Raw genomic sequence first — 14,453 nt, forward strand, 5'->3', positions numbered from 1 at the left:
GCCTATGGTGATTTTTAAGCGAAAGACTTTGCCTAAAGAGAAGTTTCCAGCAGAAATCATCATTAAGGCAAATGAAAAGGGCTGGATGGATGAGGAAATGATGAAAGAGTGGCTGAGGGAGGTGTATGTAAGGAGACCAGGTGGTTTTTTCCACGCATCACCATCGCTGTTGATCTGTGACTCTATGCGTGCCCATCTCACAGCCGATGTGAAAAAACTTGTGAAGCAAATGAACTGTGAGCTTGCTGTCATTCCGGGAGGAGGCCTGACAAAGGAACTCCAACCGCTGGACATCGGTGTGAACCGCCCGTTCAAAGTAAGGCTGCGAGCGGCCTGGGAGCGATGGATGACCGGTGGAGACCACAGTTTCACTAAGAGTGGAAGGCAGCGCCGGGCGAGTTACGCCACAATTTGCCAATGGATTGTAGATGCTTGGGCTAACATGTCTGCTGGCACTGTTGTTCGAGCTTTCGCAAAAGCCGGCATCGTTTCCGAGGAGCCGCACGGCACGGAAAGTGACTCTGACGGTGAAGACAGTGAACTTGGCATGTTTGATGGAGATTTAGTGCAGCTGTTCAATTCAGACACAGAGGATGAGGACTTCGATGGGTTTGATTGATGATTAAAATGTGAGTACCAAACTCAGTTTTGCTCCTGCTTTATTTTTAAATATGCACACTTGTATGCTTGTGTGTTGTTGATGATGACGATTACCGGCAATAGAAATGTGAGTAAGGTACCGAATTCAGGTTTGCTCCCGCTTTATTTTTAAATACGCATACGGTACTTGTATGCGCCCTATGATCCAGTGCGCCTTATGTGTGTGTTAAATACAGTAAGGGCACACATAACTGAGACTGCGCCTTTTAGCACAGTGCGCCTTATGGTCGTGAAAATACGGTATATATTTTAACTCAAAAGTACAGTTTTTAAATTTAATGTTGCTGAAACAAAAGTAATTAAAAAAATAAATATATCTGATTGAGGAATCACTCATCTTTGGAAAAGAGAATTTATTACAGAGAAATGGCTCTTTCCAAAATAAAAGCTATACTATACGCTTCTTCTGGGCTATATTCTCAGCAGCATATTGTAGCGGGTCAGGGCTGTTCGGGGTTCTGTTTGTACAGTTATGTTTTGTTTATGTTGCCATAGTGACGGGTGACGCCCTCTCGCTGCGACAGTGTGTCCTTCCGGGGTCAGAGGGCGCCCTGTGTGGTGTTGTTGTTGCTGTGCGGTTGCCGCACTGAGCAGTTAGCTAGCGGCAGTGTTCTTCTGCAGATGTCAATAAACGGCTGTGCTCCCTGGCTAGCTCACGGGAAGCAAGACCAAACGACACCTCCCTCTCCTCCTTGTCTGAGCTCGCCACAATATTAAACATATCAGGTCCCCATAAGGAGAATCATGTGCTAACGGCTGTCTAAATGACTCGGGTAAAGTTTGTAGCATGCATGCTTGTTGTTTTTGTCTGCTTCCACTTGTCTTTGCACTAGGATGATGTCGGCGTAAACGTGCAGTCATATTCGTTGTGTTCCCACTAGTGCTGTCAGCGTTAATCTCATTAAAATGACGTTAACGCCACAACATGGCAAATATCCGTTAACGAGCTACCCCTGATCACCCCGTGTGTGGGGCTAGACGGCCAACACATTAACGAGCTAACTGCGCTAACACACTAGTTCCCACCCATGTAATTGAGCATTGCATGGCACATCCAACATACTGTTTTACTTTAGTCCATAACGCGCTTACCTTCAGGGTCATACGTCACATGAAAACCAAAATAATTCCAAACGCCAGATCTGAATGAGGGTGGGGGAGGTTCAATTTGCCATGTTGCAAGGTGAGCTTAACTTCTGTCTCGCTAGCTTGCCCTGCGCTCTTCCTTCTGATGATGCTGTCTGTGTTGAGCGCTCAGTGGATCTGCGCTCGACTGTACTGTCGAGCGCAGATCCACTGAGCGCTCAACACAGACAGCATCGATACGAGTATCGTTGCACCCCTACTACCTAAACAGGCACTTAGTCAGATTGTCTTATAATAAACCGGATAGTACTCGCTGCATGCTGGGGCATGTGTGGTAAGGGTGTGAGACACACAGTCACTCATTATTCAGTATTATCACAATATCGCTATAAAAAGGTCTATAAATACTGTAATTCTACGACACATAGCAGTACATTGGTATATTCATATGACAGGAAATAATTCCCATAAAAAGGAGAAAGCCCCCCCAAATAATCAATTTTTCATTGTCAGTGTAAATCATTATTATTCAAATGTAATCAATCCCATGTACTCATTTATTGTTCTGTTCACTCTACCCTCCTTCACTGGATAACGGCCACCACAAAAAAACTCATACTTGTTATAAAGTATGAGGCTCATAAAATTAAATCTTGACAGGTGGCTGATCTGATCATAGTTGTCTTTTATTGTGTTTTGCTGTGTTTCAGTTCGTGGTGCTTCATTTGCCTCACTCAAGTGACATGCAACAGTAAGACTACGGTTTCAGAAATGCAGCTGCATGATTATTACATTTTTTTTCATGCTGAAACTGTACTGAGCTCAAAGTGACAGCCCTTGTCAAGCCCCTCAACATATCTTTTTTGAGTGTGTGTGTAGGGGGCAGAACATATTTATTTGCAAACGTCCTACCTTACAGGAGTCCAGTCGGTGCTGTGCGATAGTAGAAACCTTTTCTACTACCGTCCGAAGCCGTGACTGCGTGGCGTGTGAGATGAATGTCACTGTCTCCATGGGGACTTCCGTAATTCCAAACTTTTTAGCTGCGAAAGATATATTAACACACACATTTAGAACAAGATGACATTTCTATGATCAGATAGGGTTTTGCAAATATTTCTTACTTTGCCCAGGTTTATCAACAACTGCTCAAATACATATGGAGACTATTTTAGGATTTTTATTTAGATATTTTTAATTTGTCTGAGAGAATAAGTCCTTTTTTGCATTTGTTCATTTTTTTTGTCACTAGTAAGTTAATGAAGCACATTTCCGGTGTGGTGTTCTTTCAGTTTTCAACATTCCTTTCTCGAGTAGGGTCCCCCTCTACAGTTTGAGAAACTCTAACTCCACTATCTTGCTCTGCAATTGGCACCAAAAGCCCTTCTTCTTTGGAGACCTACTTTGAGGTGAAGGGCCACTTCAACCAGCACCTGCTGCAGCACTGAAGAACTGGTTCATGTGCCTTTACACAAAGAGAACAAGGACAATCACTGCCAGCTGCAGGCCAAGAAGGTGAAGTTGGAGTTCATCTGAAGGATGAGAGACTCATTTGAGAGGCCACTGATTGCAAACATAAATGGCGAAGACTCGTGTACATGTGCTCACATATATGTCCTAAAAACAGAACCTAAAACTCTGGGGAATCACTGGATTAGTACATCATTAGTGTCAAACAGATGCATTCTTTGGACACACCAGTACATAGTACTTTTGCTTCTTATAATTTCATCTATTTCATTAAATCCTAAAATATTGATCCTCCACTTTACCAACAAGGAGTTTTCTAATGTAACATCTGTTCCACATTTAATTTACTTAATGTTATAAAACAGGTCATAAGTCACTGTTATATCGTCACTTAAATTGCTGCTAAGACTTAAGAAAAGCAGCAGATAAGCAGGTAGAATTAAAACACATACAGTGCATCTGTAAAATATTCACAATGCTTCACTTATTCTACAGTTTGTCATATTACAGCCTTATTCTGAAATGGAATAATTAACTTTTCACCTCAAAATTATAAATACAATATCCCATGAGAAAGGGAAAAAAGTTTGTTTGATGTACAGATTTATTAAAAATAAAAAACAAATATATAACATATACATACAGGTCCATCCTGTTTCCACTGATATTTTATCAGATGTTTCTAAAACTTGATTGAAGTTCACCTGAGATAAAATCAGTTGTCTGGAAATGATTTGGAAAGACACACATGCCTATATAAGGTCATATAGCTCACAGTGCATGTCAAAGCACAAAAGAGCATGAAGTCCAAGGAAATGTCTGTAGACCTCGGACACAGCATTATATCAAGGCAAAGATCTCAGAAAGGGTACAGAAAAACTTCTCCAGCATTTAAGGTCACAATGAGCGCAATGGCCTCAGTCATGAATAAATGGAAGAAGTTTGAAATGACCGGCTGGCCAATCTGAGCAATGGTGGTAGAAGGGCCTTAAAAGAGAGAGGGAGGTGACCTAGAATCCAATGGTCACTCTAACAGAGCTCCAGCATTGTTCTGTGGAGAGTGGAGAACAGTTCAAAAGGACAATAATTTCTGCAGCCCTCCACCAATCAGGTCTGTACGGTAGAGTGGCCAGATGGAAGCCATTCCTCAGCAAAAGCCCAATGACAATCCGCTTGGAGTTTGCCAAAAGCTACCTGAAGGACTCTCAGACCACGAGAAACTCTTTGGACTGAATGCTAAGTGTCATGTCTAGTGGAATCCAGGTATCACTCATCACCCGGCCAACACCATCCCTACACAAAATAACCTGCTCCAGAGCCCTCTGGACCTCAGAGGTTCACCTTTTAACAGTTACCCTAAGCACACAGCCAAAAACAAAAGGGGGCTTTGGCACCAGCCTGTAAATGTCCTTGAGTGGGCTAGCCAGAGCCCTTGACTTGAACACGATTGAACATCTCTGCAGAGATCTGAAACTGGCTTTGCACCAACACTCCCCATCCAACCTGCCTGAGCTTGCGAGATCCTGCAAAGGCGAATGGGAGAAGCTGCTTAAAAACAGGTTTGCTAAGCTTGTAGCGCCAAGCTTAAAACACTTGAAACTGTATTAGCTGCCGATGGTGCTTCAACAAAGTATTGTGCAAAGGATGTAAATATGTACGTACATGTTATATTTATGTTTAGTATTTTTAATAAATTTGCAAGAATTTCAAACCTCACTTTTTACTTGGTCATTATGGGATATTTGGTGAAAAGTGATTATAATCTATTTTGGATTAAGGCTGTAACATGACAACATTTGGAACAAATGAAATGCTGTGAATACTTTTCAGATCCAGTGCACAAGCTCACACACCCCTCCCAAAGAAGTCAAGAAGTAAAAGCACATCAACAGATGACCACAAACTCCATTGAGTACCTTCACTTATGCACACATATACACCCACTGTACTTACACATTCATACAGAAAAACTGTCTGGATTAGTATGTGCAATTAACTCCCAGAAAGAAGACTCATTGCACAGAAAAGTTAATTTGTTTCACAGTCTTAGTGCAAATTCTCAAGTGGCTTTACCAGCTAAGCTCCTTCAAGTGTGTAAACGACATTGACCATCTCTTTTCATAGAAGGATAATTTAGTTTCCTTGGAGCAAAACTCATCTGAAGTCATAACAAAAGAGAGGAGGACAGACTTTGGTAGGGTTACTATCTGTTTCCAACTTCCTTTTAAATTATTCCATTAACATAATTTTCTCTCTGGCACCCTTTTAAGTAAACCACACCAATTATTTAAATCAGCTGAACAATACATACACTTCTCAGCAGCTAAAGCTTTGAAACGGATGGAAGGAGCCCTGTTAGCCTTATAATTACAGTGGCAATACATGTGGCAAAGTCACAAGGTCAAAGAAAAACGCTAATAGGCTCCTGCTCCCTAAAAAATGCAATCTATCAGGGACATTAATATTTCAGACAAAGTTTAAGAGACTTAGCCGCAGAGAGAGAACAAAAACATATTCTTCAACTTGATACAGATCATTATTCTTCACCTAGAAAAAGCATGTAAAACAGCGAGAAAACGACTAATGATCTGCTATAACATTTCGTTTAATTCTGACTAAAATAGCATTAAGAATAAAAAGACAAGCACCAAAGACTGTAACACTTCCAGTTGCGTGGTTAATTCAACTCATTTAAGCTACCTTGTGTATGATTTTTTTTGCCAAACTACTGACACTAATGATGGCAGTGTTGTTCAGTGAAATAAAGAACTAAACATTTATATTGAAAACTGATATATAGATTCTACAAGGTGACATTACCTCTGACATTACCTCCAATGCCTCTATCTGGAGAAAATTAAATTTATAAACAGATATTGTCAAAATAGAAGCTGTCTGTGAAACAGGATGTTTTAAAAACTCAAAACTCAAGTATATCCAAGATTGTGTAATTGCCTAACTTAGCATAAATGCAGCCGGTTTCTCGGAGTGCTGTGGTTTTTAAGACCTTAGAAATTCTTCTTCAAAACTTTCTCTGAATTCACAATGTGTTCCACCAAAAATTTGTTTAGGAAAAGACATAAAACTGATTTTTTAATATTTATTTATTAAATTTGTTTTAACCACCAACCATGTTTCCTTGCAAGCAGTCTTTTTCTTTCTTGTCTGCATTGACACATTGCTAAAATTCCTATGTGTGCATATGAGTAACATATTAGTATACACAAGATAAGCAAAAAGGTAAACCACACATAAAAAAATAACAGGTCTACAATTCTGCTAAAAGTTTAAAAACCATCACAAGATGATGACACATCAATATTGTGTTCAAAACTTATGAGTTCCCTGAGTGGCTCCGTAACAAAAGTCCAGATGGCAAGAAATCTAACTGCAAACAAATGGTATACACCTAAACTCCCTGTTGGAGCTGGTTTAACTGAAAGAATATTTGTTTAAAAAAATAAATAAAATAACATGCTACACTGACTTCAGACCCCACCAGGTGACCAACTGTCCTTGGCTTTCCCCCCCCACTTTTATTTATATGACACAGTAAAAGTCAGTTTTTAGAGTTTACTAGTCAGTAAACCAAAGTTAATCCTTTACATATTTGTGTTCTTCATCGCTAAATCTGCATGTATTACATGTCAACTCTGATAAATAAAAAACTGATAAATAAAAAAACCCCAAATAATTTGGCTAATTGAAAGTTGTTTATTCAGCTGCCAAATACTTTTTAAAACAACAGACATAGTGAAATCTCATGATGAGACTCAATCTGCAATGATACTTGGATTTTTTAGTTCCTGTGAAACTTGCTGGTATTGATTGGAAAAAGAGTCTCCCTGAAAAGTACCTGGCAGTGAAAATGGACAAGTCCCATCTGTTGTAGTTTATATCTAAAATAATTGCAACTATGTCATTTCTTCTCAAAATACACAACAAGTTTCCATAACTGGTTTTGATATTTATTTCAGCATCCATTGACCATAACTGACCACTACAAAGTCAGAAAAAAACTTCTCTACTGCACGTCATGAGTCAGTATTTAAGTAAGACCACAACAAGGACCACTCCATTTTCAAATGACAGAGATGCCATCATGCAGAGTCACTTTCCTGTTACAGGCACACCCATTCTACATATGCTTGATGTTATGCCAAGAAAAGACCAAAGCAAATTCTTACAGCAAACGAGAAACAATTACTCACAAAAGCAAAGTCTGAACACTGTACTACAAAAGCCAAGGAGTTTAAGATAGTCTTCTCTCCTCCTCTTATGAAGCAGGTGCAGAGCCGAAAAAACAAATGGGACAAAGAATCGTTAATTCTTTTCAGCAAAGTATTTCACTAACTAGTAAGAAAATTACAGAGAAACCCTGTTATACTGGACAAGTTGGACAGTATTAGCATGTAGTATCCATCCAATAACACTGGTCAACCAATATCTTAGTTCAGCTCAACTATACACTGATATAAAAGATGGATGTAGCTACATCACCAGTCAAGGGCAGTGCTCAATGTCAAAACAAAGGACACGGCACCTTCATTTGGCTAACAACATAAGAAATAGATGATACAGCATGCTTTGTTTTATTGCAATTATTGAGGTCTATCATTTACAAAGCTAACTTCATGTTATATTTAATAACACATAATTGCATTTTGGCACTCAGAAATCAGAAAAGTTCAGCGAAAGAGAGCAGATGGCTGTTTGCCAATAGGCTTCTATAGAGCTGGTAATCTTTCTACGACCACAGGAGTTGTAGCAGTAGGGCTGTTCGATATAAGATGATGACATAAAAACATCTATCGCTATTGTTTGTTTCGTGGTGTAGCAAAATAAACTGTTTACGGTAATATTTTTTCATCGTTTTCATGGTCACTGTAGTGGCTATATTAATTTCTTAAAGTTCTCTCTTTCTCTTATATTTAATATAACCACACTACAGACACAAGCGCCTGTTTTTATGCGTTGTGGTAAAAACATCGCGTGTCCGCTTGTTTATTTTCCACATAAACCTTTCACAATAAAGCTCAAGATCCTGTTGAGACTTTTCAAAATAAACTGAATCACGTGAAAGAGTATGCAGAGTATTTACGGATGAGAAGCAAAAAAGAGCCGTCAGGTGCTAAAAAAATAAACCTTAGACTCAAACGTTAGAACAGGCTTTTCCCCGCAGCACACTGTGTAATAAATGCTTACAAAGAAAACAGCGGCCGTTAAAACTTATGTCTAAAAATTTATAGTTTCATACATCGTTAAAACACTCGACTCCAGGTACACGATGCCAAGCTGGAAACACTTCACGCAAGTCGAGCTGCCCGAGATTCACAGAATTTACAGAAAATGTTACATTTTTGTGATTTATATCGTCATTGGACGATAGATGTCTTATATCGGGGATATGAGATTTTGGTCATATCGCACAGCCCTATGTAGCAATAGTGATAATTCTTTCTCAGAGATCACAAACAAATACTATTAGTGCTAAAAAGCTTAGCGGATTGGCATAAGTACCTCATTCCTGTTATATTCTGTATAATAAATCAAACTAAAAAAAAAGAGAGATTTGGTAATGTTGCTTAAGAAGGTTTTTGTATTATTAGTAAAATGTACTATTTTGTACAAATTTGAAACGAATTTAAGCAGGGATATGTTCAATGGTTAAATATACTCTAATGCCAACCATGTCTGTGTTAGCCACTTCAGGGTATGCAAGTTTCTTGATAAAAAGAAAAGAAATTAAAATGGGTTTGCAGCATTAGAGATCATTAGCAGCTAGCAGGAAATACTACTTATAGATATTCCAAATACAAATAAAAGGCAATAAGCCAGCAAAACATTATTTGTATTTCATCTTAAGATTTAGCTTTTTAAAAAAAATGAAAAAACAAAAAACATTTTCAATAAATGTGGGCTCCCTGTGTGTGTGTGTGTGTGTGTGTGTGTGTGTGTGTGTGTGTGTGTGTGTGTGTGTGTGTGTGTGTACCTTTAAGGTACCAGTGGACTATCATTACTTTGAGGAGCTTTCCTAGAGAACTCCAGCTGTGCCTGTGTTCTGGTTCCTGAGATGGGGGTGGAGTGCTGCTTTTTAGCTTTGCAGCCCCCACCACCACCACCACCACAAGCTCAAGGACAAGCCTGGAGAGTTATGAGAGAAGGGAGACAGGTTTGGGAGGCGAGGGCAGCCCAAGTGTTTGTTTGCAGGGGATAAATGAGAGAGGAGAGGAAGCAAGACACGGAGAGACATGAAGATGAAAATAAAGAAGGGGATAGAAAGAGCCAGTCCCCTCTTGAATTCACAATTCAGAAAATACATCAAAAGGGGGTTAGAAAGGGGAAATTAAGACATCTAAGAAAAGAAAAGAAAAGAAAAGAAAAGAAAAGAAAGCTACTACAACCAGTGTTTCCATGGGGGCAACCAGGGCAGGAAAGGTCACAATTAAGTTTTTTGCAGGATGCTAAATGTTAAATCGGAACAAAGTTGGTGCTTTTGCAGGAAGAAGAGCAGCCGAGCCTTTCTGATTGAGTGGAGCTGGCATGCTCGGGGAGCCTCCCTCGGACTGCTGTCAGCTGGGAGTGTGGAGGGGCCAATCACTGACACAACAAAGCTGCATAAGTGCCACTTCCCCAGCAGGGGGCGCCCTAGCCTCCTGCCCCGTATCATGCTGTGTGCCCCCCCCGAGGAAAGATTTATATTTTTAAACAACTCTTCTACCCCAAGGTGACGGGATAACAACCATGCCAAGGGTCCACGTAATGAAACATGACCCGCAGGCCTCCATGCTACACTAAAGATACTTTAATTGAGATAAAAACAAGATGAGGGTGCTAGACTCCCCGTCACGTGGAATTATACTGTGTGTTTTTTGATCTGATGCACAGGAGCAAGATGCCGGGCACAGTTATTTTGAGCAATAATGCTCATTACACGTTTTCACAGGTTTTACCGTGCAGCTACAGCCTTAGGTATATATCAAGCAATGAAATGGATTGCCGCTAGCAAAAAGAGGTAATGAAGACACCATCACTCGTATGTGATACTGCATACAAGCAAGACTTCTCCGCCTATATTGATTAGCTCAGGCAATATTGTGCGCTTTTAGTGGATCTTGACACTCTGATAAGCCGAGAAAGATTCAAAATTTCACTGGCAAGTTACATCCCTCTAAACTCTGTTCCTTTAGTCCAGAGGACAATCTGACAGCCAGCCTTCAAAAGACAAACCCATAAAGTATTTATGCATGTGCCTGGGGTCCAGTGAGTTCAGACAGCCACTGAAGAATTCATTAAAGGAGGTGAAAGAATTTTTAAGTGTATCAAATTTAAACCAAGACCAAACAAGAAATGCTCAGTCTGAACCACAGAAGGAGAAAAAAATCAAAACTGTCTGTAGTGATGACACAATAAATACAAAAACAACATGGTCCTTACACAAAAGGCAACAGAGAATCTTTTTATCATGACATGACATGAGGAATTTTCCTACTGCATCAGTAACTATTTTTATCTGCCATTAAGAACACCTAAAAGCTCCAGTTCTGTGAAACAGTATTTGCCCCCTTCCTGATTTCTTATTTATTTTCCCCCATTTTTGTCACACTTACGTGTTTCAGATCATCAAGCAAATTTTAATGTCAGACAAAGATAACTCGACCAAATAGGAAATAAGGTTTTTAAATGATGAGATTCATTTATTAAGGAAAAAAGGTTCATCAAACTTACCTGGCTGTATTGGATAAAAGTAATTGCCCCCTAAGCCTAATAACTAGTTGTGCCATCCTTGGCAGCAAGAACTGAAATGAAGTAATAACTGGCACTGAGTCTTTGACATCATTGTGGAGGAATTCTGGCCCACTTGTCTTTGCAGAGTTGTCTTAAATCAGCCACAATGGAGGGTTTTTGAGCATGAGCAACCTGTTTTAAGCTCATGCCAACCATTGCAATTGCACTAAAGTCCAGGCATTGTCCAGGCTCCTGGCAGTAATCGGGCCTAAGTGTAAATAATGAAATTGTACTCAACTTTCCAGAAAGCATGGTTAATTACAGTTAATTTATGACATAGCTTCCCCCCTCCCAACAAATGAAATCATTATTTAAAAACTGCATTTTGTATTTACTCAGATTAACTTTGTCTAATATTTAAATTTGTTTGAAATAGTCAGGTGTGTGAAATATGCAAAAACAAGAAACCAGGAAGGGGGCAAATACATTTGGCACGTCTTTATATGTCACTTCTGCAATGAGTGGTCAGGATTCACCTGTTTCTTGAATTCGTCGGTGTAGCAGCCCCGGATGAAGAAAGGCCTCGTCTTTACATGAGCGGATCTGCGTTCCCACGAGGTCAGAGTTGGTGGCGAGTATTCTGGCACTTTCCTCATTCAGGTTCACCCCAGCCATAGAAGCCACATCATTGATATCATCATCGTCCCTGAAGGACGAGATGGTAGATGGTAAAAAAATACGAAAATACAAAAAAAATACGGAAACACGCATTTTATTGTGGTACATTTTTACAACACATTTTTGTCGTGCAACAAGACGAATATGCATCTGTCCAAGTTTTACTTTAGGTAAAGCCTGTGAAATTTCTACAGCTCTCCAAGGGTCTCTCAGAAAACTTGAGAGGCCCTTGTCACAGTTCTACTGACTCCTACTGGAAGCTGTGTTCAAAATATTTTCTCTTCTTTTTAGCTCCAAAATCACCAGGAAAATTCATTTTGCACTATCCTTAATTGTGTATTCACGCCCTAACATTACATTGTCAACTAGGAGATTTTTCACAGGGATATTTGCCTGGACAAAATTATGCATTAGTTTTGTTACAAGGGGCTATACGTTGCTCATAATGGCACAGAAGTCCCATTCCAGGGTCTATTTGCGTCAACACTTTGAGAGTCAGGGAGATGAAGAGCGTTTGGAAGCTGTGTTTTGCTCGGTAAGGATGCTCCTGAGAATTGGCAAAGAGCTGCAATGAATCTGGCTATAGACTAATGTCAACAAACTCTATTTACACAATCATGTGCAACACACAGTGATGTATTTTCTCAGAGCACTGGTCATTTCTCATGGTCATAATGCAGACTTCACTATGTTTACACAGTATTACAGTTTAGCAAAGACAAAGGAGTATAAACATGCAGAATGTGTGCTATGGTCACTGTGTTTCTTTCTCAAAGAGGTTTACATATTCTGTAAAAGGCTGCAAGTTTCTTTGTGAGTTGTCACTGGGAAAAATTCCTTTACAATTATTATACTTGGCAAGTAATGATTATGATCCTGGCCTGAATTAGCAGAGCAGTGACATGTTGTGCTTACAGGACTGGCCTAGAGCGAGGAGCGGATTTTCTGAGTGGCTTTGACGGAGAGAACAAAGAACCACAGAACACACACAGAGTGGCCTCTTGCCACTCACTGGCTAACCTCCGTAGTCATTTACGTTCATGCCACTGTTGTGGTTTGCGACAGAGTTTACGTGTGTGTTGCTGTGCTTTTGCGTACACATGTGTGCAGCACGGGGCACCGAGTTCTTTCAGGCGTCTCGGGGTGTGGGCACACACCGTCAGCCAAGTCCACCCCACCGAGGCCCTCCTGCTCCTTACTGCGGCCGCGGAGAGCCGATATGAAACTTGACACCACGGCAGGAGGTTGACAAAGACGATTAGAGTAGCTCCCTGAACTCTACACACCTCAACCTTCTCTCGTCTTTTCCTCCTCTCCTCCAGCTCTCTAATTAAGCCTTCACAGAGAAAATCTACACACCAACGCAAGCGTGGATGCATAGGATTATGATCTGTGTTGCACCTCAGGCTGTGCACCTTTCTTTATCACGTCCTTATGGATAACTTGACCTGGCTTAAAATCACACACACACCTTAGGCCATACTCAACCAGCTAAGTAAAGAAAAACTAAAAACTACACATCAGGCCAATGTCCATGATGGAAAAGTGACTACACAAGATCACTCAAAGCCAAAGCAAAATCTCAGTATCAATGCATCCAAAGAGATCAAAAAAACCAATGCAAAAATCTCTACCTGATGACAATAATGTGATGATAATATGATAATGACAATAATCATAAGTCTTTTCTGTAAACTGAACGTCAGGACATAAAATTATAGGTTTTGCTTTATATAGCCATGTATCCATTGTCTCCTGCTTGTCTAATTAAGGGTCACAAGGGGGCTGGTGCCTGTGCCAGCTGCCCCAGCTGGAGTGAGAGGCAGGGTATACCCTGAACAGGTCACCAGTCTGTTGGGAAGCTAAAATGAGACAGACAGCTATTCACACCTAGAACTGCCAGTTAACCAAATATGTATGTCTTTGGACTGTGAGAAGAAGCTAGAGTACCCAGGGAGAACCCACAAAGCCACAGGGAAAAACACACAAACTCCACACAGAAAGGCCCCAGATGACCTGTGGATTCAAACCCAAGAAACTCTTGGTGTGAGGCAGTAGTAGTGCTAACTACCCACCACCATGCCAAATTTCATTACAGTCGTGTAGTGCACTGAACTCGTGGTTCCAAAAATATTTTACTCATTTTTTTTAATCTGGCTTCTTTTAGGTGAACTAAAAACATTGTGGGAAAAGGTTCAGGTTATGAAAAGCTTTTCTTCTCAGGGTTGAGAATAGATGAATATATTTCTTGCATATGACAAAGATAGAAAGACAGAGAGAGAGACCGAAATCTCATGTTGGCAGAACACATCACATAGTCTTAGACTAGAAAATCTCTGCAAAACTGGCTAGGCTACTTTTACATGAACCGTTATATTACAGCAAACTGTGGGGTGGGCACTGAGCCACTCCAGGTGGGGCATGGAGCACTGGGGGAAAATATCGAATGAAACTAAGCTGAGTTAATGTGATTTACAAAGGGAACGACAGCATTCTAACCTGTATTCACTGAAGGTCAACTTGGATCCATTTTTATTGTTAATGATTGATTACAAATTAGAAGTGTAGGGTGTTGTTTCGGCTTCTGAAGTTGTGCATGTGAGATAAAGTTTGAGAACCACTGAATTAAATCAAGTACATACAATTTCAGTACATAAAAAGGTTTTCAGTGATTCTTTTGGTCAATATTACATGGATTAACAGTTGAGCATTTTATTATTAGTAGTATTATTTCAAATAATTTGACTAAAAATGACAAAGAAAGTTAACTTATTTGGAATAAAAGAAGAATAAAGGAAAAAGATGTATTCACTGTACTAATGGAGTCTCAT

General features: G+C 40.0%; 1 protein-coding gene across 3 annotated transcripts in view; it reads right to left on the reverse strand.

The window, feature by feature from the left end:
- LOC146582888 (transcription initiation factor TFIID subunit 4) overlaps positions 1–14,453 on the reverse strand; it is a 107,372-nt gene that overhangs the window by 60,051 nt on the left and 32,868 nt on the right. For all 3 annotated transcript variants that reach the window (XM_085249200.1, XM_085249125.1, XM_085249042.1), the window contains 2 exons: positions 11,481–11,650; positions 2,659–2,789 (listed from right to left, as the gene is read on the reverse strand). In XM_085249200.1, the coding sequence (XP_085105326.1) occupies positions 2,659–2,789; positions 11,481–11,650 (301 nt within the window). The remainder of the gene's footprint in view (positions 1–2,658; positions 2,790–11,480; positions 11,651–14,453) is intronic.

This window comes from Mchenga conophoros, linkage group LG1 (assembly GCF_057382185.1).
Source record: "Mchenga conophoros isolate Kocher_MC1m ecotype Shallow Benthic linkage group LG1, M_conophoros_male_GT1.1, whole genome shotgun sequence".
NCBI lineage: Eukaryota > Metazoa > Chordata > Actinopteri > Cichliformes > Cichlidae > Mchenga > Mchenga conophoros.